The following is a 27,388-nucleotide window of genomic DNA, read 5'->3' on the forward strand; positions in this document are numbered from 1 at the left end:
AAAAAAAAAAAAAAAAAAAAAAAAAGCTATGAATACATGACTTAATCTTAAATGAAAGATCTAGAATACAAAATAGCTACATATTTATAAAGCTGTTACTGGGTCTTCTGCATAACAAAATAATTGAGGCTCACTGCAGAGTTCTAAACTGTTTTGTTCTGACAATTTTTTAAAAAAAGTGCTCAGTTATACTTTTATTTTAGCTATCCCAATTGTGGAAAATGTCAGCCATGTTCCATCAAGAAAACAGTTAACACGTTAAGTAGTTAATATACCAAGCAGGTAACATCAAGAGAGCCAACATATTCTGTATGCAGAAAGTAAGTATAGTTTCACACAGTTCTGAGCCATTGCCAAAAATGTTGCAATATAGAAAAGAATGGACAACAACACAACAAAAATTTCTTTTTTCTTTGAGACAGGGTCTCAGTATGTAGTCCAGGCTGGCCTTGGATTCACGGTGATCCTCCTGCCTCAACCTCCTGAGTGCTGGGATTACAGACATCTACAGAATTTTTATTAACATTAAAACAATTCTACTGAACCATAGAAATTAAATTTGATTCAGGAAACCTACCATTTTTCTCCGTTATGCTTAGATTAGAATGAAGGTACTTTAATTATATTTCAAGACCACCAGTGGAAAATATAAAATGCTAAGGTTACCTATGCTTGTTTTTTTTTTTTTTTTTTTTTTCTGGGACTTGGAATTGAACTCACAACCTCGTGCTTGCCAGGCAGACGCTTATGCCACTGAGCTATATCCCTGGCCCATAGGTTACCTATACTTGAGATATGCAACTCGACAAGGCAAACTTCAAGGCCAGTTATCATAGTACTCCAAATTCTGTTTTTGTTTTGTTTCGGTACCAGGAATCGAATTCACGACCTCGCGCTTACCAGACAGGCGCTGTGCCGCTGAGCTAAATCCCCAACCGCTCCAAATTCTCTTTGAACCTACCCTTTTGTTCATTCTAAAATGCTGCGTAAGATGTGTTCTTCACTTTAAATTAATAATTCATTGCTTTTCAAAAAAAAAAAATTTTTTTTTTTCGGTTTTTCTCCGGTACCGGGAACTCAAAAATTTAAATAATACAATAGGTAAAGGAATTAAAAACTTTAGTGACAACAGACCCATGTATTTCGTGTTGACCATAGTAAAAGAAGGAAAAGATGGAATATAAATAATACTTTTTTTTTAAATTGCAAGACTAGAATAATCATTTTTCAGGTCTCCATGTAACCATCTGCCAAGGATACTCTGCTTCAGGTCTTAAATCACTTCCAAACTCCTATATGCAAATTTTAATGTAGAAAAAAAACATGCTCCTATATACAAATTTTAATGCAGAAATAAAAAACCCTAACATGAAACAAAAGAGAACTTCCAGCTAAGGAAGCAATTTAGAGGTGAAGACAAAGATACACAGCCTCAACAAGAGTTTCCAAGCCTGAGCCGAAGGAATTAGTGGGAACAGAGATGTTTACAAAGGAAAGCTGAAAAAAAAAGAGGGATGGGTGGAGACTTTAAGAGGAAGAAGAAATAACAAAGAAAAAGGAGACGATTTAACACAGCACCAGCCGAGAAAGCAGCAAGACGGATCCAGCGCCAAAGCGCCCGCCCGTAATCCCCCCCCGCACCCTCCGGTCCCTTAACCCCGCCCCGTTCCCAGGCCCCGCCCCGCCCCTCGACCTCTCCTCTTGTAACCCCGCCCCGCCGTCCAGGCCCCGCCCCCTCCCGGTCCCCCGCCGCCGCGTCAGGTGACACCCGGAAGTTGTGGAGGCGGCTGCGTGCGGGGGGCGGCGCGGAGCTGCGGGGCTGCTCGGCCTGGTGCGGCCCCCGGCGCAGCCCTCATGCTCTCCTCTTCTTGACACCAGCAGCACGCCGCTCTTGGGCCCTCGCCGCGGGCTGGTGTCGTCGTGGTGCGGGCCCATGGAGTCGGCCGGGCGCGGCGGCGACGGCGCGCCCCGGGGGCCGGTGCTGCACATCGTGGTGGTCGGCTTCCACCACAAGAAGGGCTGCCAGGTGAGCGCGGGCCCCGTACCACGCCCTTCCTTCTCTGCCCCCAGGACTTCGTGAGGGGCGCGGGCCCGCGAGGGCGGGCGTCCGCATCCCACCTGTCTCCACATACTTGTGTCTGTCCAGAACAGGGATCTGGAGGGATAAAACGCACACTTGCACCTGTTCAAGGCAGTGGGCGGGGGGCACTTCCAGCAGAGCCTCAGGTCGACCCCGCGCCGATGGCTCCTCCGGGAACCAACTTCCTTGTGGATCCAGGAGCCCGGAGCTGAGTCGGGGCTGGTCCCAGGGCCGCTCCCCCGCCTCCCTGTGCTGTTCTCTCCCGGCCGGCGCTTGCCTTCGCCTTCGGGGATGTTTGACCTCTCCAGATCAGTAAGGAAGAAAGTGTATTTACCAAGCAAGACGTGTCAGTAGATGCCTTTCAGTAGACCCTTAATTCAGCATCTGAAGTGGAATATTTGCAATCTGTGTGTTGAAGGCAAAGGGATAAAATAGAAGTAGAGTTATTTAATAATGAATGGGCAAACACTGGAAGGCAGTGATGTCATAATGTGCTAGTGAACAGTGCATTGGAATTGAAAATACTGACTGCTGCCACTAGGTAAAAAGCGGCGTTTGGTTTCTTGCCTTTCACAGAAAATCATATTTTACGGGAATTATTGGCAAAAGCTCAGTTCATTAGAAGATGATAACAGAAAAGTGGTAAAGGGCATGAAAAGATGGTTGTGTATGTGTTCAAAAGTCTGTTTTAAGGTATATTCTTCATCCTTAAGGTAAAAATGGTATAGAAAAACACCAAAGAGGAAGTAGCACACACAGTGAGTTCAAAGCCAGCCTGAACTACACAGCAAGACCTTGTCGGTATGGTACCCAAAAGATTTTCAGTAGTTTAAAACTCTATGCTTGTTTTGGTTTGGGGTTTTTTGTCCGTACTGCTTTTTGTTTGTTTGTTTGGTTTTTGTTTTTATGTAGTTCCGGCTGGACTTGAACTCACTGGATAACCCAGGCTGCCCTTGAACATGCTGTCATCTGCCTCCCTCAGTCTCCTGAGTGCTGAGATTACAGGTGCCCTGCTTAAAATTCCGTGTGTGTGAATTTAGTATTCACTTTTTAACTTCCTTTGGTTGTGAGGGAAGTAATTGCAACTTGGAGAGGGTAAAACGATCTTGTTGATCTTGTTGAAGTCGTTCTGCAGAATAATCCTGGGATCACCTTATTTGAGAACCCTACGGAATGGAGCTTTGGATAAGAAAGCAAGTATCAGCCTGAAGGTGGGCGTGGTGACTCATGCCTGTAATCCCAGCACTCAGGAGGCTGAGGCAGGAAGATTGTGAGTTTGAGTTCAAGTTCAAGTTCGATTTCGAGGCCAGCCTGGTCTGCAAAGTAGCACAAGGCCAACCTGAACTGCATAGAGAGATCCTTTCTCAAAAAAACAACAAACAAACAAAAACAAAGGAAGAAAATATACTGGCAAGAGATGGGATAAAAATCTCTTTAATTTTTGCTGTCATCTGAAAGTTAAGTTTTATTGTTTTCTGTTTTATTGGTAAAGATAATATAGTTTATATTTCCAGAAAAGAAGCAGCATGCAGTACTGCTTAGAGATTGGAGAAAACTGAACTGCAGATTGCAAAATGAAAGAGACTCTTGGGGCTGAAGTAGACCCCCAGTACTGTGGCATTTGTCTGCCTTTGTCTGTCTTTTGGTTTCAGCACTGGAGTAAAAGGGACTGGTTGTATAGAAAGAGCACTGTCGGGGCTGGGGATTTAGCTCAGTGGCAAAGCGCTTGCCTGGCAAGCGCAAGGTCATGAGTTCGGTTCCCGGTACCGGAGAAAAACCAAAAAAAAAAAAAAAAAAGAAAGAGCACTGTCCTGGAAGTCAGGAGACCTGGATAACATCAGGGCTTCACAGCACCCATGACTTCCAGCAAGTCCAAATAACATAATTTTTCTTTACTCTTCAATTTCCTCTACCAGGTACTTTATGAGAATTTTAGACCTGGCAGCAATCCTTTGAGATCCAGCTTCCTTAAATTTCCAGATCAGTCCCTGGATGCCTGGAGAGGCTGACTTGCCCAGCCAGCTACTTTTTTTTTAATTTTATTTTTAATACTGGAGATTGAACCTAGGCCTTTTCACTGAGCTACATCCCCAGCCCTTTTTTTAATTTTTAATTTTGAGAAAGAGTTTAAGTTGGTGAGGTGGACTTGAACTTGCAATTCTGCCTCAACTTCCCAGAGTGCTGAGATCACAGGGATGTACCACCACACCTGGCTATGTTTCTCTTTTTGTAAAAATATATGTGTAATATAACATGTCTTTTTTTTACCATTAATAAGTAACAGTAGACTCATAACTGTTTTGTAATTGTCACATTATCAGTACTCAGAACTTTTTCGTTATTCCCCAGAACTGTACCTATTAAACAATGTGTGTATATATATATTTTTATTTTTATTTATTTATTTATTTTTTGAGACAAGGTCTTGATGTGTAGTTCAGGCTGGCTTTGGACTCACTGTGTATCCCAGGCTGGCCTCGAACTTGAGGTGATCATCTTGCCTCTGCCTCCTGAATGCTGGGATTGCAGGTGTGTGTCGCCATGCCCAGCTTAAACATGTATATTTCTTTTAATTGCACTTTTAAGTTGTAGGCTCCTGGAAAATAATAATGCATGCCTTGTTCTAGTTGTTGTTGTAATCCAAGTGGTACTTCACAGAGACAATGGCAAATTTTTTGTTTGTTTGTTGGTTTTTTTGGTTTTTTTCTGGTACTGGGAATCGAACTCACGACCTTGTACTTGCCAGGCAGGCACTGTGCCGCTGAGCTAAACTCCCAGCCCCAATGGCAAATTTTTTAAAATACACTTGTTAAATGTGGATTACTAATAGAAGAGAAAAAAGTACAAAAGAGTGCTCAAAAGTCACTTGATTTATTATTGCAGCTTTAAAAATTTTTTAAATTTTATTTGTACATTTGCAATTTATGCAGTTTCCAGTCATCTTGGAGAGTAGTTACATGTACATATCAAAGCTTATTTTTTTTAGGGCTGGGGATATAGCTCAATGGCATAAGCACCTGCTTGGCAAGCGCAAGGTCGTGAGTTTGATCCCCAGTACCACAAAAAAAAAAAAAAGCTTATTTTTTTTTTAATCCCTCTCCCCTTTTGCATACTTGTTGATACTACTTGTTTAGCTCCTGTTATGCCATGTAGTATTTACATTAATTGGGGAATGTAACTTTAAAATTACACCTGTAGAGTACCAGAAAAAAGAAGCTCTAAGAACCTGGTTCTGTAGATAGGAATATGCTATAGTTTTTAAAAAATATTAAGGACAATATTGATTTTTTTTTTTAGCCACATAGAAAGAAAAATTATAAAATGAGCGAATTGTAAAGTCTCCTTGGTATGTTATATGGATTCTTAAAGGGTCTTCCTCATTTTTGCATAGTAGTATCTTCTTAGGTGTCCTGCAACTCTTGTTTTCTTAATCCTTCAAAATCGAAGCACATTTCTTTTTTTTTTTTTTGGTTTTTCTCCTGTACCAGGAACCGAACTCACGACCTTGCGCTTGCCAGGCAGGTGCTTTGCCGCTGAGCTAAATCCCCAGCCCCGAAGCACATTTCATATTTAGATTGTGTGTTACATTTGTAACTCAGAATAGCTCATAGACACTGCTGTTCTTTTTAACCAGTATGTAAAATGTTATCAGAGGTTCTCATTATTTAATTTCCCCAGGATGTATTAATCAGCTACTTCCTTCTCAATTTTAAGATTTCACTTCCAATTGTAAAGGATTACAAGTGCATGGTTCATTGAGTGGTGACTCAGACTTCAGATAGTTTTAACATGGGAGTAGGCTTTGTTAGGCTTCTCTTACAAGTATTCAGAATGACCCTGGTAGACTACCAGTTCTTGCCCTGCCCTGAGATTTATTCTTGGGAAAATTCTAGTACCTGAATCTGTCCCTTTGGATTGAAGTGAGGTAGCCAAGGATGTACCTCAGTGGCACAGTGCCTTGCTTGGCAAGTGCAAGGTCCTGAGTTCGATTTCCGGTACCAAAAAAAAAAAAAAAAAAAGATTGAAGTGAAGTGAAGTAAAGCTTCTGTTTAAAATATCTTTCAGTAGTCAGCTTGGTTAGCTTGGTGATTTACTATGTCATCTCATATGAACCACAAAGTGAAAGCTTTTGTCTTCTAGTACACCTTTTTTGGCCCAGTATGTATAGGCTGGTGTAAAATGTTTATTCATCTTTTCTGAATTTTTTCTACTGTTGAAATCTTCAGATGTATTTTTTTAAAAATTTTCTTGGATACGTTTTAAGTGAAAAATTTTTTCATTTAAATTAAAATAAACATCTATTAACTGTATCACTTTATTTTGGAGGGAAATAACTTGTGGAAGTAAATTCTCCTGTAGATAACATGCTGGCTTCTAGTGGTGACTTTTCCAGTTTATAAATATGCGTAATATTTGTACCATTTGAAGTAATTTAAAGTACTACTGTGATATTCAAAATAGTTTGAAGTGCTTACCCATTCCAACTCTCTTATCTAATTCTTTTAATTTTATCCGTGTAACAAAACTCTTAAAATCTTGCCTGAAGTTAGAATGTTTGACATAAAATGATTTCTGTGCACCCTCTCTGTAGTAAATTTACTAGTTATGGATTGTGCATTCTAGGATTTTATTTGTTCTAATATAGAAATTGAATTTGCCAGATTAGCATAATTTTTGCTAAGTAATATAATCAAATGTATATATCAGGTAAACTGATTTATTCACTGATAGACTTGAATTTGGGATGTGGGGTAAGACAGGTTCTTGCTGTGTGTTTGAACTCACTGTGGAGCCCAGACTAGCCACAAACTCATGGTGATCCTTCTGCCTCAGCCTCCCAAATGCTGTGATTATAGATGTGCACCACCATGCCCAGTTTAGACTGGAATTTTTTTCTTTTTCTTTTTTTTTGTGGGGGAGGTGTTTGAGACAGGGTCTCACTATGTAGTTCAGGCTGGCTTTGAACTCACTATGTAGCCCTGGCTAGCCTTAAACTCAAGGTGATCCTCATACCTCGGCCTCCCAAGTGCTGGGATTACAGGCATGCACTACTATGCCTGGCTATACTAGGATTTTTTTTAAACACTCAAATTGAGAGAGAACCATTATTCCCCAAAATGATGTCATAGAACAATGATAGTGAATCTTTTAGAGACCAAGTGCCGAACTGCAAGCCAATTTGAAAGTACCTAATTATCCTTCTTGGGCTGAAATCTTTGATCCTTAAAAGATGCTTATGTACTATGTGTGACCTTTTCTGTCTTGTTATTAATGCAATCCATATCCTTTGCTGCATGTAGATTTTGTTTGTTTATTTTTATTGTTGTTGTTGGAGTTTTTTTGTTTTGTTTTTGAGCAAGGGTCTCGCTATGTAGTTCAGGCTGGATTGCGTAGCCCAGGCTTGCAGGGATCCTCTATCGATTAGCTACTGGGATGTGCCACCACGCCCCGGCCCTGCATGTAGATTTTCTTAGATAAAAGCAGACTGCAGAAAGACCTTGGTCTGCTGGGAATGGTATTACAGTGCAGAGGTGGGCGATGGCTTTACTTACCTACTTAATTTTGTATCTGGTTAAGATGCCATTAAAAACTCAGGTTGCCTCTAAAATATCTTCAGAGAATGGAATCTAAGCTAGTACTTTCAACAATGTTTAAATCATATCTCAGCTGTTTTTGAAAACGTTTATGGTGAGAAATAATATGCATTCACTATTATACAATGGTGAGGATTACAGAAAAGCAAAAAAGAAGAAAAATACACTAAAATTCCTGTATCCTCGACAGAGCTGCTATTTTACACCTTGATGAATATCCCTTGTGTTATTTTGATACGAAAATATTTAACTTTTTCCAAAATATATCATACAGTAATCTGTGATGCTAAATACTTTTTTAACATCCTGCCTTAGACATTTAGGTGGCATTCCAGTTTTTGCTATTTGAATAGTACTTCAAAGAATACACTTGTGGCTAAATCTTTGCAGCTTTTTTCTTACATATAGCCTTCATCTTCATCTTTTTTTTTTCATGGAGCTCTTATTAAAATGCATTTTGTGGGCTAGGGATGTAGCTCAGTGGCACAGCACTTGCCTGTCAAATGCAAGATGCTGAGTTGGATTCCTGGTACCCCTCAAAATAGCATAATTTAACATAACATAAACATTTTGTAACAGTGTACTGACCATAAGTTAGTATGGGTGACCCTGTCTTCATAGCAAATGTCACTTGTACTATAGCATTCTTGGTTTATTTTGACATAAAGTATTTTAGGGGGCTGGGGATTTAGCTCAGCGGCAAAAGCGCCTGCCTGGCAAGCGCAAAGTCGTGAGTTCGGTTCCCGGTACCGGAGAAAAACCGAAAAAAAAAAAAAAAAAAAAAAAGTATTTTATACATGCATCTGATTCAGCTAGGCTTTTGATAGCCCATCAGAAAGAGAGATGACAGAGATGATGGATATGTCAGCAGTTATTTGTCACTTTTGAAACTCTATGTCCTGTAGTCACTATGTCAATTTCAGCTTCCACCTTTTTTCATTTATTGCTTTCTCCTTTTCTTCCTCCTTCTCCTTTTTCTTCTTCACAGTAAAGTTTATGAAACTCAAGGGTGCAGCTGAATTAGTTTCTTTGTGTGTGTATGCAACAACTACACATACACACACACACACACACACACACACACACACACACATCGATCAGCCCTTCAGAGGGCCTGGTCTGTGCCCCCTCCTGGTCAGTTCACTGTTCCAAGTTAATGTTGCTGTGCCTGACTTTTTCATAAATAGTGTTTTGTCCAAGATTGGTCCATGTTGTTGCTTATATCAGCAGTTGCTATAAGGTGTTCCACTGTGTAAATACGTCATGATTTACTTACCCATGCTTGTGTTAATGGGCATGGGTTTCCCAGTGTTTAATTGTCAATCTTGTTTAGGTTTGTAAAAGTTGGTGTGTATAGCTAGGTGTGTTCTCCACCTAGCTATACACATTTGTGCTGCATGACCAGATTTATTTTACTTGGAACCTAGGCTAATATAGGAGTTCTAGATTTTATTAGTGTAAAAAAAACCTAGTAAGTTACACATATTTAAGATCTTTAGCCAGGCAACGCCAGCCTGGGCTACAGAGTGAGCTCAAGGCCATCCTGAACTGCATAGTAAGACCCTGTCTCAAAAAGACCAAAAAAAAAAAAAAAAAAAAAAAAAAACCCTTTATACTTTTTTTCCTTTTAAATAAGACCTCATAATTAAACACACTTGAAGCTATCCAGCTTTATATAAAGAAGTTCTCAAAAAACTCAGTAATCTCAGATTATTGGAAGTTACTTGTCTGAAACCGCCCTCCCCCCCCCAAAAAAAGATGCATGTTATTTATCTTCTATTCATACAATCTCAGTTCTCTGTCTTAAGCAATATGGGCAGAAAAATAGTTCCTTAATTCCAGGGGGAGGAAATTATAGAAACAACCTTTTATTTAGGTCAAGCCATAAAAGTAAGGACTTTACACTAAGTTTTGTATATCCATTAATTTAAAAACAAACTTCTTTTTAATTGGCAAGTCTCAATAGCACCATTTTACCTCAGTAGTACACACTATTTTTGGGCTCTAGTAAACTCATAAAATTATAAAATACTACATCGTGGTGAGGCATAGGAGTATTAAACACAAGCTGTTTCCGAAATCATCGGTTGACAAATGACAGTAATTTGTTGCCAACTTTGTAATAGAGTGAAAAGGAAGAATGTCAATAGTTTGTAGTATTGACTTCTTAAGAGATTTAGGAGAGAGAACATAATAGAGAAAACATGTCTTGGATTTCCAGGTGTTTTTTTTTGCTTTGCTTTTGATGTTTTGGTAGGAAGGTTGTTTTGTTTTTGTGGTGCTGATAGTGAACCCAGGGCTTCACACAACCTAGGCAAACTAACACTGAGTTACATTAACAGCCTTTTTTTTTTTTTTCCATTTTAAGTGAAAATCATCCTGAGAGAGCCCTGACTGGAGTTCTAAAATGTTGTGACTCTTAAAAAAGCTTTGTGGGCCGGGGATGTAGCTCAGCGGCACAGCACCTGGCTGGCAAGCACGAGGCCCTAAGTTTGATTCCTGGTACTAAAAAAAAAAAAAAAAAAAAAAAAAAAGAAATGCCTTGTGCTTCTGACTGGTAAGGAGTAAAGTCTGAGATCCCTGGGAGGAGACCAGAGAGGAGTAGCTGATGGAATCCTAGATGGCTGTTCCTGGAAAGTACTGTCCTTCTCAGTGTGCCTGGCTCCTCCGTGGCTCCACTTCAGCCTGGACAGGGTTCCTCGGTGCACTCTGGAGTTTGGAATGGTGGCTTCTATTTGTGAGATGGTTCTCTGGCAGTTGAGTGGATATCACATTGTTAAAAGTGAACAAAGGGTACTTCTGAGGTACTCAATCTTTTCCTGAGAACAAAGTAAATGAGATCTAGCTTGATTGTGGAAAAGGCCATGTGTTTAATTTTGCTATTTCTGGATGACAAACACAGTCACGCTTTCTTGGATAGTTCAATTAGCATGTGTAAAATAGCCATTTTTACTGGCTTTCCACATGCTGAAGACTAAAATTAGACCCATGTCTATCACCATGCACTAAACTAAAGTCAAAATGGGTCAAAGATCTAAATATTAAAGCAGAAACACTAAATCTACTGGAGGAGAAAGGAGGCAGAAAACTTGAAAACATAGGGGTAGGTAGAGAGTTGATGAACAAAAACCATACTGCATGGGAAATACTTCAAACAGTCAACAATTGGGATCTCATCTTATTAAAAAGCTTTTGCACATCAAAAGAAATCACTAACAGAGTAAAAAGAAAACCCATGAATTGGGAAAAAAATTTAGCTAACTGTCCCTCAGACAAAAGACTCGTATCTAGAACATATAAAGAATTAAAAAAAGTCAGGCCCCCAAAACTCAAAGACCCAATCCAAAAATGGGCATCTGAGATGAATATACACTTCTTTGATAAACAAATTCAAATGGCAAATAAATATGTGAAAAAATGTTCGACATCATTGGTCATTTGAGAAATGCAAATTAAACAACACTGAGATTCCATCTCACCCCGGTAAGAATGGCTATCATCAAGAAGTCGACCAATAACAAATGATAGAGGGGCTGTAGGGAAAAGGGAACCTTTCCCACAGTAGATAGTATAAATTGGTACAACCACTATGGAAATCAGTATGGCAGTTCCTCAGAAAACTAGAATTAGAGGTCCCATTCAACCCAGTTATTCCTCTTCTGGGAATTTTGCCAGATTAACTGAAAACATCACACCACAGCGATATATGTACACCTATGTTTATAGCAGCACAATTTGTATCGCTAAGTCTTGGAAACAACCCATACGCCCATCAAGTGAGGAATGGATAAAAAAAGATGTATTTTTATACAGTAGGGTATTACTCAGCTATAAAAAAAGATAAACTTGAGACTTTTATAGGTAAATGGATGCAACTAGAGACCATACTCATAAGTGAAATAAATCGGCCCCCATGTGTAAACATATTGTTTCCCTAGTATAAGAACCTGAAAGAGTAAATAAAACCCAAAAGGTACAATAGATACTGTGAAAGGGAAAGAAACTGCACAAAGGGAGGGAACAACTAGGATGAGAGAAAGGAGAAAAGAAAGAAGAAAGGGGAAAAAAATGTATGGATATACAAGGATACTGGGATAATTATACTGCTGATGTCTATTGGTTTATTGAAAGGAACAGTTAATGCTGAAATTTTTTTTAACCAATTTTGCATGCTTATATCTGGTAATCTGAATAACTAATTTGAAGACAACAATATGCAATATAACAGCCATTGTTGAAATCCTACCATCTTGATTAGTGAAACATCGCTTCTAATGTTTTTAAAAATTATTTCGTATTCTCTTTAATTGTTTCATCAATCTTGCATTCTTACATCTGGTAATCTGAGGTCCTTCATTGAAGATAACAATATGTAATATAACAATCATTGTTAATTTTCTATCATTTTGTTTTGAAATTGTATGTTATTTTTACTGTTTTTGTGTTTTGTTTTTATCTTTGTTGTTTTGCTTTGTTTCTTTTTAAAATAAAAAAGCCCAAAAAATAGCCATTTTTATTTTTTATGATTATAGCATACTTATTGGGCTTTTTTTTTTCTTTTTGAGGGGGGTTGTTTTGGTTTGGCTTTTTGTTTTTTGAAGACAGGACTCAGTATGTAGTTCAGGCTGACCTTGAACTTGTGACAATCCTTCTGCCTCATCCTGCTGAGTACCGGAATTACAAGCTTGTGCCATCACACCTGACTTCAGCTTTCACTCTTTAGAAATCAGTGATTGTCTTTACTCTCTCCCTTGTCCCTTTGTAGTCATGTGAATATGTAAAATAATTGGAATCAAAGTAGATTTGGCAGGGCCAGGGGTTTAGCTCAATGGCACAGTGCTTGCCTGGCAAGTGTGAGGTCCTGAGTTCAATTCCCTACCCACCCCCCCCAAAAAAAAACAAAGTAGATTTGGCCACAAGAATATTGGTTGCATAAAGAGAAATACCTGAAATTTGGATAACTTAATAACGTCCTTTGGGGGAACATTTAATGCCTCTGTGGCAGTGGTATGTGTTAATAACGCCCTACCACGCGGTATCTTTGATCCCCAGCATAACTTAGATTTTAGGCAGTGAACTTTCACTATTTAATACTGGACAGTAATTAATCTAAATATTATTAATCTCAGAGGACTTAACATTGGTGTTGTCTGTGATTTTTCTCATATTCGTAGTGCTGCCATGTACAGCTGTATAGACTTTTCACACACAACTGCAGAGATAGCCGTTCAGGTAAAATGTGTGGCTGTGGTTCCCCTTGGAGGTGCAGCTGACCACACCTCCCTCTCAGTCGGAAATCCAAGGGAGCTTTGTTCTAGGAACTAGCACAAAGAATGAATGGAAAAAATATATTTTTCATCATATATCTATATCTATATATATATGTATATATATCAGGAACAGTGGCAGAGAGGAAGGGGGTAGGGACTGGCGATTAGTCATGCTGTTTTCATAGAGTGTGTGCATATGTAAGCACTTGTGAGAGTAGTCTATATATGTACAGATATGACACTTTAATATTAAATAACTTTATAATGTTAAAAACTAAGGGCTGGGCATGTAGCTCAGCACAAGCGCCTGCCTACCAATTATAAGGTAATGAGTTCGATTCCCAGTACCCAAAAACAAAACTAAGAAAATGTTCAAGAGGATTCATTAAATAAGAAAATAATACCATATGGCTGTTAAAATTGTTGTATACATATAAACAGGAGTTTCTGTAACTATTTTGAACTTAATTAGCAAGTTCAACAATTTCCAAATGCAAGTATTTTTGGTAGCAGTTCTGCCAGAAGGAAACAAAAGTTCTAGAGCACTGCCAGCACAGTGTAGGCAGTCTACAGTATGTTGAATGAGTTGTGTTCCAGAAGTGGGCTGTTTGAAATTCTAAACACATTTTCCCAAAGAAACCATGCTATAAGGACTCTGGTCTCAAGTAAGTTTAGAACAGCCTTAATTTTACTCATAATTCTTGGAGTATATATAGTATCTACACTTCACTTCTATTTATAACTTTTATGACACAGCATTTTTTGAGTTCCAACTAAAAACCCTTAAATCAGAAAGTGGAAAAGGCTTACAGATCTTTTCTTTTCTTCCTACTTTTTCTTTTCCCCTTTTCTATGCTATAGGTTTGCTAATAATGTCAAATGTCATCAGTAGGTGTGGCTTATTCCCACATCTGTCACTCAGGGTTTAGAAGCATTTTTGCCTATCAGGACAACATGGCCCCTTTAATTAACCACTTTTCAGCTCACATTTCTTTTTTTTTTTTTTTTTTTTTTTTTTTTGGTTTTTCTCTGGTACCGGGAACCGAACTCACGACCTTGCGCTTGCCAGGCAGGCGCTTTTGCTGCTGAGCTAAATCCCCAGCCCCCTCAGCTCACATTTCTTACTATTTCAGGTTGAATTTTCTTACCCACCCCTGATACCAGGAGATGGACATGATAGCCATGCTCTACCTGAAGAATGGAAGTATCTGCCCTTTCTTGCCTTACCTGATGGCGCACACAACTACCAGGAAGGTATGTGATGAGATAGTGGAACAATTAGTAAGTGCCATTTTTTAAAGATCTGGGATGAGGGGGCAGCCAAGAGGGAAGAGTAGGGAGGGGAAAGTAAAAGGGATCAATATGTGATATGTATACGTACAATAAATGGACTTATTGTGTGTCACAACATATACTAATAAAGAATAAAAATCAAAATTGGCTAAAGATTCTAAATACTTTGGTAAAAGAAATGTCTTTGGTTATTGTAACTATTTTTAAAATATTGATGTGCTAGCCAGATGTGGCACATGCCTGTAATGTCAGCTACTTAGGAGGGTCACAAGGTTAAGGCCAGTCTGAAAAACTTAGCAAGACCATGTCGAAAAATAGAAAAGGCAGGTACTGGTTGGGAATATAGCTCAGCGCTCTCTGGATTCAAATCCCTGAGCCACACACACCAAAAAATACTGTTTGGAGATGACTGTCATGCACTAAGAGCCCTCCAGAGAGAGAGTACTTCGGCCACAGGTGGCACTTCTTAGCCACCTCTGACAGCAGTCCTAGCCAAATAAGTTCAGAGCACAATGGCTGCTGCTGGGAACACTCCTTACAACTGTACTGTTGACTCCTCTTAGAAGCAAAAAGCAAAATGCAAAGGCTCCTTGTACCAAGTACACACTGCTTGAGTGCTTAGCCCCAGGCTTCTTGGGCTTGGTATCCCAGCGCCCACCTGGAAACAGCTGCAGTTGTTTTTCTCACCCTGGAACTAATGTCATCAGTGCTCTGCTCACAAGGATGAGTAACTCAGAGAAAACAGTGCTGTGAAGTTCTTACTGAGCCTTCCTCTGCCTTATAAATGTGTGCCTTGCTAGACTCCATATATCCTGCCATGGTATTAGAGACTTCACCAGACTAAAGTTTGCTTGATAACCTATTTTCCTAATATAATATTTAATAATTTTCTCATGAAGTAAATCAAATTGTTCCTATGCTGTTTGAATACAGTCTTTATAACCTCAGAAATCTTTTTTTCTCCCTTTTTATTATGAAGTTTTCAAAAATACGTAAAAGTTGAATTGATGATAGTGAATTCTTACAGTTACCTCTAATCACTGAGATGTAATACCTGGCAGCCACAGTTTAAAAAAGAAGTTGTTTACTTTGGCTCACAGTTTGTAAAGGTTTCAGTCCATACTTGGCTGGCTCCAAGGCAGGGTGGCATGGCAGAGAGCATTGCAGAGGAGGTAAATAGCTCAGCCTGACAGGAAGCAGAAATCAAGGAAAGAGGAAAGGAAACACACCCTTCCAGGCCATGCCCCCAGTGAACCACTGCCTCTGACCAGACTTCACCTCTCAACATCACATGTAGGTATAAATTCATCTGTGCTGATCCACTAGTGAATATCACACCCCCTTGATCCAGTCTCCTAAAAGCCCTGCCTATAGGCGAAGCAGGCTTTGGGGGGACATCTAGATGTAATCTATAACATGAAGAGTCTACAGATTATATTTATGTGTTCTTTTTATCTTTTGGTCTTTTTGAGACAAGGTTTTGCTATGCACTTCAGGCTGACCTTGAATTCACCTTGTAGCCAAGGCTGGCCTCAAACTCACAATGCTCCTCCTGCCTCAACCTCCCAAGTGCTGGGATTACAGGCATGAGCCACCATGCCTGGCTTATGTGTATAGTTTTTATATGTACTGTTTTAAAGTAAGTTGGAAACAGTGAAGCACTTCAGCTCTAAATACTTAAGCATGCATCTCCTAAGAGTAAGATCATTATCATAGCTAAGAGATTTGACATTAAATCCATAACACCATCTAACAGCCAGTCTTTGTGCAGATTTCCCCAGTTGTCCCCAAAATTGGATCCATTCAAGATTCACATGTTGCCATTGGTTTTTATGACACCCTGCTTTCTTTTGATTTGAAACAGTCTTCTATACATGTTTTCTGTAATTAACCCTCAGTTTGACCTGTTATAATTCCGCCTCTTGGGTTACTTGACCTGAGTCTATACCTCAAGGCATTGAGAATAATCCTAAGAAACCCTCTGTGGTTGTGATGCTAGACATAAGTATGACAAGGGTTCCTATTTTTGTATTAATGATTGCATCATGATAACTTCAGATTTCATTATTAATAAGAGTAATTTACCTCAGTATTTATATTTTCCTGTGTATCTTTTAGATACTGTGTTTTTTCACTTGCCACCCAGAAATGGAAATGGAGACACAGTGTATGGTATCTCTTGCTATCGACAAATTGAAGCCAAGGTATGTTAATGGTGAGCGACAACAGAAAAACTAAAATCCTTTCTTGGGTGTTGGTCATTTAGGGAAAATGCATAGTTTCTATTTTACATGTGGTGTCTGCTGGTTTTGCTTTTTATAAATAATTTGTAGCTGTTATTCCTATAGTACTGATTTATTCATGCTAATATTTTTATAAATTGACATTGATGGCTGTTATATTGTGTATATTTTGAACATTGTTTTTAGATCATGATCCCCAAATTATCCATTTGTCTTTGAAGTACTGTGTTAAAGTTTCATATTATCTTCCACTTTTCTATTTCTAGTGTTTCGTGCCTATTTTTGTCAGCTTTCTATCATGTGACAAAATACCTGAGATAATCAGCTTACAGGAGGAAAAAAGGTTGATCTTAGCTTAGCGATTTCCATGGTTTCAGTCCATGGTTGCTTGCTTTGGACTTGGGGTTTGGGAGTGCATCCAGGCTAGGGTGCATGATGGAGGAAGCTGTTCACCTCATGGTGGCCGGGAGCAGGAAGAGAAGGGGCTGGGGTCCCAGGATATCCTGCAAAGGCAGCCCCCAATGACCTAACTTCCTCCAGTGAGGCTCCACCCTTGAAAGTTCTTCCACCTCTCCATAGATCACAGGCTGGGGACCAAGCAATTCAGTTGTGATCTTCTGGGGACACCTGTCCAAACCATAGCATTTCCTGAGACCAGGTAACTTTAGTGTTTATTTGAACAAAACTATTCACAGATTAGGTGGCTTTTGGAACCAGAGCAGGTTCTGAGAACTCCTGCCAAGATCATGATCAGATAGCATTTTTAGAAAACAGAAGCAAGACATAGAAACCAGCCTCCTTGGCCACAGCCTGGCGAGTCATCCAGCCAGTTAGTTCCAATTTACTATTAGTTAATTGGTTGTGGGGCTTCCTTCACCATCCCAAGCTCAGTTACTGTGATTACTTTGTATTTGTCTGATCTGTTGGTCTCAGGACAGGAGCCCAGGCTGAATTAGTGGGAGGTCATTGATGCTTTAAAGTAGTAATTTTCAGGGTTGGGTCCATGTGGAAATCAGCAACGAACTTTGAGAGTAGGATGACCAGGTCCCTGACTTGATGCTGGGCACAAGGTGGTTCTAATGCATAATCAAAATTGAGAACCACAGCTCTAGAACAGTAATAGTTTTTAAGCAGAATTAGTTGGGGGCTTTTTTTTTTTCCCCAGATACATGTTCCCATCTTTCCTCCTACCAACTGAATGAGTATCTCTAGAACTAGAACCTGGGTATCCATTGCACAGTTAACTTAGTAAATCTCCTTTCGTTTTCTTCTAACTTTATAATGAAGATGTCAAACATGCAGGTATGTCACAAGAATGGTACAACAAATATGTGCATACTCATCATGGAGATTCAGCAGTTCTTAATGTTCTACCACATGTGCTCTGTGTGTGGTTTTTTTGTCTGAACTTTCTGTGAGTGAGTTACAAGTGTAAATTCCAGGTTCCAGGATACCCAAAATCAGTTAATGTCTAGAATGAATAACAACCTAAAAGTAAAGATAATGCACCTCATTATCATGTATATCTTAAATATACACAATCTTGTGTCAGTGTTGCTTCAGTAACACAGGAAATATAAAAGAAACCTGAGACTAAGTTGGCTTAATAACTGTGCATTACTCTTTTCACATACTATTATCTTTATATATGAAACAAATTGAATTGCTGCCCTTTCTCAGAAATCGGCGGCTCTAATCCTTCATAGATCACATAAGGACTACTAAAATTATTTCTTCCAAATATTTCTTACTCTCACAGCTCTTACTATTAACAACAGTTCTCATGCCCTGTGTAGCTTTTATATATTGTCTCCAACCTTTCAGTCTGACCCACTCCAGATTATGAGTTGCTCACCACTTCAGGTTTTTCTGGCTATATCTGAGAAACTGAATAGATATACCAGACATGAAAAAAAGACCTAGAGCCTTGGAGAAAATCTTTAAGTCCCTTTGAATGAAGTTAGGAAATAATGGATGGATCCACTCAAGAGCAAAGTCTCTTCTCTTGACCTAATTTAATGACCAGTTTAAGACCCTAAGCCTCCTTGGTCCTCTGTGCAGATCAAGGAAATGTCAGGAAAAACAACTTTATCTGAAGTGGACCAAATCAAGGCTTGTTTCTACTAGCAGAGACCTGCAGAAACGTCACATAGTGTCTGTTACTTTCTTGTTCCTGAGAAGCAATACCTGACACCCACAAGTTAAAGGAGAATATGTGTAATTCAGCCCATAGATTAGAGACTTTAGTTCATAGTCAGATGGGTCTTATGCAGGGTGGCATAGCATAGGACATCACAGAGGAGAAAATTCATGGCAGGGCAGCCTGTCGTCCTTCTGTCCCTTGTATCCCATTGAGGCTACAAGCCTTTGGGTGGTGCCACCCACACCCAGGATGGGGCTTCCCGTTGTCTACACCCAGGACTGCTAAACCAATCATGGACTAATTTAGTACCACACACCCTTAATCCACATTCACACACCTTGGATCCAGCCACCTCCCGAAAGCCCCAGCTATGAGTGCGTAAGGCTTTGGGGGAACATCTAGATCCGAACCATAACACATACCATCCACAGTCACTGAGGAATAAGTTATGACTGCGGCACTGAGCTGTTACACAAGTCTACCAGGATGTACTCCAGCCTTGTATAGCATGACTAACTTAAAACTGTGACAGCTCTTCCATTCCAGAGAAATAGCCTGTCCATTCTTGTCATCTCTTAAACTAGCCCCTTCTTGCCAGAAACACTGATCTCTGAATAGTTCACCTCTTTTAAAGGCAGAATCATCAATGACTGATTTACACTGAATGGTTGACTTGGGTGTAGTGACTTGTACAGAAAGCAGTCTCCACTATAAATTCCTTGAGAGTAGCAGTTCTCTCTTCACCCTTATATTCCCAGTGCCTACTGTAGCTCTGGGTGCATAGGACATTTATTCATTCAGTAAGTATTTTCTGGAGAACCTCAGTGAATACTTTTGAATTTAACTTAAGTGCAAGGAATTTCTTTAAAGTACTATTTTCCTATTGAAAAATATGTTTTCTACATATTGCTGTGAAATATTTCTGACAATGTCTCTTTGTGATAATAGGCATTGAAAGTAAGGCAAGCCGATATCACCAGAGAGACTGTTCAGAAAAGCGTCTGTGTTCTAAGCAAGCTGGTAAGAGACCAACTAATTCATTTATGTGTGTGTTAAACATTCATGGCAGATTTTTCTTTGAGAATAAAGCATTAAAGTAAGAGTAATGAGACTAATAATTGTTAAAATTAGGAGCTTATTATTTATTCTCTTGCATTTCCTTCTCCTCTTTGCCTTTTGTAGTTTTACTCTTTTTGCACCTTTTTCCAAGACTAGTTAAAAGGGAAGGATCTCTGATAGGTTGTTGAGGGAGGAGGTTGACCCTTGATCAAATAGCTGGTTGACGTGGTTGACATGACACCAAAGTGAAGCAACTAATACTTTTTATGTATCTACTTTTGTTTAGTTCTCCAGACTTTGGATAAGTAAAAGTTGAGATTTAATAGACAAAATTGATAACTATTGCAGTGACGAATTTCAGCCTTAACATGGTCTCTTTTTTTTTTTGTCTTTTTGAGACAGGGTCTCACTATGCAGTTCAGGCTGGCTTTGAACTCACTTATGTAGCTCAGGCCGGCCTCGAACTCACAACGATCCTCCTGCCTCAGCCTCCTGAGTGCTGGGATTACAGCACCACCACGCCCAGCGTAATGTGCTCTTTAAATTTTAAAATGTTTGAGGAAAGAAAATGATGCAGTGAAACTGTACTATAATAATGCTTCAAAATTGTGTTTCTTCTAGGTACAAGTTGAGGCAAATGTATGATCATTCTTAAAAAGAAAATAAATGACATTATTTGATTTTTATAGTGCAGTAACATCAAATGCCTAATTCTGCATGTGAAGTACAGTCCACAAAATCCCCTTTGTGGGGAATAATCCAGATCTGTATCATATTATGTTAGGTGTATATAATTGCAATATTCACCATTTCTCTAGTTAACTTAAATCAAAACTGAGAATATTTTTTTAAATCTAATCATTAAATGTAGATAGGTTTTAATTATTTCTTCAACAATTACCCATTTTCCTATATCTACAGGCAATTTAAATGTACTTTGCATAATTGAGTTTTGCAAGAGTTTTTGGGTTTGACCTTTATTACTAAGCTAAAAGACTCATCATCATCATCATAATTTAATACTGTGAGCCTTCATAAGATTTTGAGAATCAGAATATTTCTTCAAGGTAATAAAGAGGACAAGAATACATTTTCCTAGAAAAAAATTGTTATAAAACACCTTGGTGTCAGAAAATTGATAGATTGCTAATCTGATTTTTATGCAGAGATTTAGGAAGGGTAGCCTGGAAAATGTACATTAGTAAATTACTGTTTTATGTTGGGCCAGAAACAAAAGGCTGAGACTGTCAGATATGAAAGCAAACACCTTGTGTCCCCAAGTAATCCTGTTTTGAAGGGCAGTTATATTCCTTACAGAAGCCATTTGTATGTCAGATATTAATTCTGTACTAAACACTTATATAGTTGTCATTTTCATAACACTGAAATATATTTACTATCCCCATTGTATAAAATAAAGATATACCTACGAGAAACAATATCTAATTCTCATAGACCTAAGTGATAAAGTTGGGGTGAAAGCTAGTCTTATGTGTCTCTGAAATAGATGTAGGGATGCAAAGGACTCACTCAGAAAGGCTGATTATTCATAGTACATTGTAGTCTGTATGTAAAAATATAATGGATTTACACTTAGGGGGTAATAATACATTACTACCAGAAATATTGGGGAGAAAACTATTCCAGTGTTACCTTTTAAAAATTAATTGTATATAATTCTAAAGAGGACATTCAAATGAGAAAACATTAGAAAAGGCTAAAAAGATGGATATGGTAGAAGAGGATCTTAAGTAAATATTGATCTTAAGAGGATCTTAAATTTTGTTTGAGAAGAGCATTATGGTAGGGGATAGAGTAGTTCTGAGCCTCCACAGGGGACTGAAAAAAGGGTAATAAACTTAAATTTAAAAGGGTAATAAACTTAAATTTAATAATGAATACTCAACTAGTTCTTTTTTTTTTTTTTTTTCAACTAGTTCTAAGAACTGGACTGCTATAAGGATTTTTAAATGCTGCCACAACCAACAGGAAAATGTACAGAATGAGAATATGTTGTAAATCTTATAGCTAATTCTTAGTGCCAGGTACTGTACTAAGTGCTTTCATTTGTTATTTAACATTACTATAAGGTGTACTATCAACTGGGCAGTACACTTGTAATCCTACCATTCAGGAGGCTGAGGCAAGAGAATCTCAAGATTGGGGCCAGCCAGGGCTACATAGTGAGACTAAAAAACAAAACAACATTAAGACACACTGTCAGCAAGCAAGTGTTAAAAGGTTAAATGCCCAGGACGAGCAGCAGAGTGATGGATCAGGCTGAGGAGTCTGAGTGTTGATATTGCCAGAGTACTGGGCACATCCCAGCTGTAGCCTGAGTATGAAAGTAGGTGATGTCAGCTTCCATCTATGAGTAAGAAGGCCCCGAAAGTTGGCAGTTACTTTTTTTTTCCTTGTCCTCTTTAAATTAAAAAGCTATTGGGGGTGGTTTGTGGTTACTGTCATCAACCTAATGGTAATTTCTCTTCCTTTAAGCCTCTCTATGGCTTACTTCAAGCAAAACTTCAGCTCATTACACATGCATATTTTGAAGAGAAGGACTTTTCCCAAATTTCCATTCTAAAGGTAACTTTATACTCCTTTATAGATATATTTGGCTAAAAATAGATTAATGAATCAAGTAAATCTTGTCAGTAATTCTGTGCAGGACAATAATTTATAAGCTTAAGAAAGATATTCTTCACTAAATATGATGATGAGTGACTGTAACCCCAGCACTCTGGGAGGTTGGGGCAGGAAGATAGCAAGTTCAAGCCCACCCTGGCCCTATCTCAAAAAAAAAAAAAAAAAAAAGGCCTGAGGATGTAGGTTAGTATGAAAGCTCTAGGTTCAATCCCCAATATCATACCCACCCCCCTGCAAAAAAATTCTTTTTTTTTTTTCTTTTTTTGTTTTGTTTTTCTCTGGTACGGGGAACCGAACTCACTACCTTGCGCTTGCCAGGCAGGCACTTTGCCACTGAGCTAAATCCCCAGCCCTTTTTTTTTTTTGAGACAGGGTCTCGCTATGCAGTTCAGGCTGGCCTCGAATTCACAACAGTCCTCCTGCCTCAGCCTCCCGAGTGCTGGGTTTACAGGCATGCGCCACCACGCCCGGCTCAAAAAAGACGTTCTTTGAAAATCCGTTTACATTAAAACATGACTGCCAGGATACTTCTAAGTTTAACCAAGCCAAGCATGGTGGTGCATGCCTATAATCCCAGCACTCAGAAGGCTGAGGCAGGAGGATTGCCACGAGTTTGAGGCCAGCCTGGTCTACACAGTGAATTCAAGGCCAAACTACAGAGTGAGAGCCTATCTCAAAAAACCAAAAATAAAAATAAATTTTTAACCATACTATTTTAGGAAATAATGATTGTAAATAACTTACGTAACTATTTTTCTTAATAAATAATAGCCTTTTGGCAATGGCATTGCTTCTGTAAATTTGTTTATCTTACCAATAAGCTGCACAGTGTGTTTATTATACATCAGGCTCCTGGTTCCTAGTTCCCAATAACCTGAACCAAAGAAACCACATGGTTATTTTCTTGAAGGTAGAGACCTGTTTTTCTGAAGGCTGTACTCCGTGTACAGATCATGGATCTCTCCTGGATTCTGGCAAAAGTAGGGTAGTTAGAAATCTAGTGAGGAAACCAGGGGATTTATCCTAGGAGTTCATACCAACCTCTGAATGTATCCAGTGAAGTGAGTGAGGGATGAGGAGGGAAGAAAGGAATCCTTAAGAACTTCCACTTTTGTCCAGCTCTCATGTGATACAGCTCATGCCTGAAAGGTAAGAAATAACTGCTGGAAACTGGCGAAGTTTCAGAGAAACCGTAATTGTTTTTAAGTTTAGTGCCTGGTAAAGTAAGCAGCCTCAAGCCAAGAACCATCTGTTTTCTGATCATCGTATTTCTAATTCAATACCAAAAATGGTCTAAATTCAGTCTGTTTCATAGGAGCTTTATGAACATATGAATAGTTCTCTGGGCGGAACTTCGTTAGAAGGATCCCAAGTATATCTTGGTAAGTAACTTTTGTACAAGTCAGAGAAGCTGCCATCATTTCTGTTCAGCTGAGTTGCATGTAAAATGTTGTGATCAAAATTCATATCTGCGTGGGACTTGAATTTTTCAGTAGTCAATGCTGGTGCTGCTTTAAATATCCTCTAGCTGTATTTATACTGAGAAAGGTGGTGATGACATACGGGTTGCAACTTTCACTAATATTATTGTACAAGGTGAATTTCTGCTTTTCAGAATAATAATGGAAGTTTATTCTCTTCCTTACTTTAATGCTGACCAGCTCAATTCCCTGTGTAAGAGAGGGAGCAGAAAAGAAAGCAGACTTCTCAGTTACTTTCTAAGATTTTTCAAAATAGGAATTTTGTTAAATTTATACTATCTTGTCAACCCAGAATATCCTTTGGTGTCTAAGGAATTCAGAATCCTCCTCATAATAAAACATTGTAGTCACACACAGATTTCTGCTCCCTCAATTTCTATTCCAGTATGAAGTAGCCAGATGGTGGTAGTTTATCACTGCAATCTTGTGTGTAACGCGAGCTAGTTGGAGAGCATCTATTCTGAGCGCATGTTTTCCTCTAAATTATTTGCTGTTATACTTTGGTGTTTGAGGCAGATGATTAGGAAAGACTGTTTCGTAAGTAATAGCAAATGGAATCCAGTGACCAAAACCATGCTTAAATGATTGACTTCTAGAGTTTATATTTATAGACTGGAGGAGGGTATTAGACTGGTAATATCCCAGGCTAAGGGTATAGCTCAGTGGCACAGTGCCTGGCTACGAAGTGTAAGGTCCTGAGTTCGATTCCCGGTACCAAAAAAAAAAAAAAAGAGTAACATCACAACAGTAGCTCCTAGCAATGAATGTTGTCTGCATTTATATTGAAATTAATATGGAGGGTGAGGAGGGAATGGCAAAAAGGATCGAGATGTGTTATGTGCACGTACCAGCTCCCAATGATGAATGTAATCATGTACTGCAAGCATGGATTAATAAAAACAAAGTTTTTTAAAATATAAAAAGGAAAGAATTTAATAAAAATTAAATACAATTTAAAAGTTTGTGGGTCACATTTGGCCACATTGCAACTAGACAGGGAAGGTTTAAATATTTGCATCCTTGTAGAAAGTTGTGTTGGACAGCACTATCTCTGAGCACATGTGTATTTGATCAAATACTAAGTAAATATTAGAGTATTTGTGTATTATTTTCGTTTTGTACATTCCTTTCCTAACTTTCAACAAAAAGAATAGACTATAGTCACAGATTAGCTTTTCTCTTCACACTGTAGGTCTGTCTCCTCGAGATCTGGTCCTTCATTTTCGACACAAGGTACGAGACCTTAGTGTTTATGATATACTAAAATGTGAGACATTTACTATATCATTTATCTACATAGCATTGTAGATATCTGCCCTTTGTGTTCTTCCAAGCAAAGACACCAGTTTCACCAGCTCTTCTCTCATGATGTCACCAACAGCATAAAGCAAAATTACTGCATTATTATTTCTATCTGCCCTTTCATCCTAGCACATAGAGTAGCGATCTGCCCTTTATAAGTCAGTGGTGAGCTGCTGACTAACATCACTGGTCATTCTCAGGACTCGATCATTAGTAGTATTTCTGTTAAGTAGCATCTCAGAGATGTATTGTATAATTTTATCCAATCTGAGAAATCATGAAAAAGGGAATTACTCTCCGACAACGTGGCCATTTTGATAAAATCCCCATCAGACAGAGGCTTACCATGATCTGCTGTGCACAGTGAAATTTAAAAGCTGGCAGCTGTCAGATGACTTGATTTAGAGAGATAGTTGTAAAAACTAAGATACTGGAAATGATATGTCCTCAGTTTCCCTTTTCAGTTTCACCAAGTTGGGCAACAGTTTTGTGTGTCAAAGTGCCATTTGACACATGATATGCAACATGCAACACTTTCACTACACAGAATGTATAACACTTTCCCGTCATATTTCATCACTCCCAGTGACTCTGTAGGCCTCTTGGAATGATCTTCCACTATGTTTTCAATTTTGCTTTTTTTTGTTGTCATTTTTTACGGTTCAGGACTTGGAGTCTACAAAAACACAAATTTTTTTTAAAATGAAGCACCCAATACAAATTTATCCCCATACCAAAAATAATAGCCACTGCTAATAGTTAATACTAAAGAATTGGATATTCCCTGAATCAAAAATCTATGGCAATGATTCTCAGCTGGGGTTCCTCTTGAATTTGCTGACCACTTGAAGGGAGCTGCTATGTGAATGCACTGAACATCCAGAAATAAATGAATAATCCCTGCCCTTTTTTTCAAGCAGAAATAGCACTATACTCCAAAAAAGATAATTTCATCTAGAGATTTAACTGATTCATTAAATTTTTTAGAGAACATAAGTAATGTTTAATTTCTTAGAGAACGTGTAAGTAATGTTTAATTTCTTAGTATAAGTTTATGTTTTTCTATATTTTTTAAGTGCTACAATTATTTTACTCTTAATTAAATGATACACAATTGTGTCTGAGGATAGGAAACAGCAAATAACTGATAGACTTGAGTTTCTTATTTTAATACAGTGTTATTTGTTTTTGCAGGTCTTAATCTTGTTTAAATTAATTCTTCTGGAAAAAAAGGTGAGACATAAAGGGGTAGAAGGAAGGGTGAATTTTTTTTGACATTTCTTACATATTACATGAAATGAGAACTAATGTTAAAGTATTAAGATGTTCTGTGTGTCCTTTCTGGAGGCAGTGTGATAGTACATTTCGTTATCAGGATAGTCTTCAGAGTAGGCAACAGAAAACACAATTTAAAGTTAATTTCAATGAAAAGGAAATGTTTGGGGTTGGTTGACTGAGTGGTTCCAGAGTCTCAAATATCAGTTCTTCCCTTTGAACCTGTCAGGCTAACCCTGAACTGTTAATTGCTGTCAGAGATACCTGCCTTTACTGACTGGGTTGAACTTGAGTTCCAGCCCACTCTGTAGTTCAGAGGCATGGGATATACCGTGGGATTAGTGTAGACTACAGGCTAGGTCTCAAATCTGGTCCGCTGCTTATTTCTGTAAGTAAAGTTTTATTGGAGAATAGTGATACTCATTTTTCTTGATTGCTTTCACTCTGTAGTGGCAGTGAGTATTTGTGATAGAGACCCTATGGTCTATGAAACAAAATATTTCCTAACTCACCCTTTATAGAAAAATTTTGCCGACCTCTGGTTTAGACTACTCAGGAACCACTCTGGTATACAAGACCAGTTTTATGTGCCATATTACTGTGTTCAGGGTGGTAGAGATAGGAAAGATGTTAGGGAATGGACTATGTGCCATGTCCACCGTGGTTCATTACCTTAAAAATACTCTTTCAACCCAACAATTTTCCCCTTGGGGAATTCTTTTCCAGAATTAATCTGAGTTGGACACAAAACTCTGTCTAATAGAGAAGCTGGGCATGGTAGCACACACCTGTGAGGCAGGAGGATTGCCATGAGTTCAAGGCCAACCTGGGCTACATAGTGAGTTCAGGACCAGCCTAAACAGTCCTTGTAGCTCAATGGCACAGCACCTGCCTCGCAAGTGTGAGGTTGTGAGTTTGATTCCCATTACCAAATTAAAAAAAAAAAAAAAGACCAGCCTGAACTATATAGCAACTATATAGCAGCCTGTCTGAAAAAAGTCC

General features: G+C 38.6%; 1 protein-coding gene across 7 annotated transcripts in view; it reads left to right on the forward strand.

The window, feature by feature from the left end:
* The first annotated feature begins 1,738 nt into the window (after positions 1-1,738).
* The window catches only part of Avl9 (AVL9 homolog (S. cerevisiase)), a 67,998-nt gene continuing 42,348 nt past the window's right edge, over positions 1,739-27,388 (forward strand). For all 7 annotated transcript variants that reach the window (XR_001232585.1, XR_001232587.1, XR_001232584.1 and 4 more), the window contains exons 1-8: positions 1,739-2,026; positions 14,078-14,198; positions 16,356-16,441; positions 19,572-19,643; positions 22,179-22,268; positions 23,644-23,710; positions 25,002-25,042; positions 26,306-26,344. Coding sequence is in view for 1 of the 7 variants with exons in the window: in XM_013510145.1 (XP_013365599.1) it covers positions 1,934-2,026; positions 14,078-14,198; positions 16,356-16,441; positions 19,572-19,643; positions 22,179-22,268; positions 23,644-23,710; positions 25,002-25,042; positions 26,306-26,344 (609 nt within the window). In the remaining 6 variants the exon portion in view is untranslated. The remainder of the gene's footprint in view (positions 2,027-14,077; positions 14,199-16,355; positions 16,442-19,571; positions 19,644-22,178; positions 22,269-23,643; positions 23,711-25,001; positions 25,043-26,305; positions 26,345-27,388) is intronic.

Source organism: Chinchilla lanigera, unplaced genomic scaffold, assembly GCF_000276665.1.
Source record: "Chinchilla lanigera isolate Chin_1 unplaced genomic scaffold, ChiLan1.0 scaffold00216, whole genome shotgun sequence".
Taxonomy (NCBI): domain Eukaryota; kingdom Metazoa; phylum Chordata; class Mammalia; order Rodentia; family Chinchillidae; genus Chinchilla; species Chinchilla lanigera.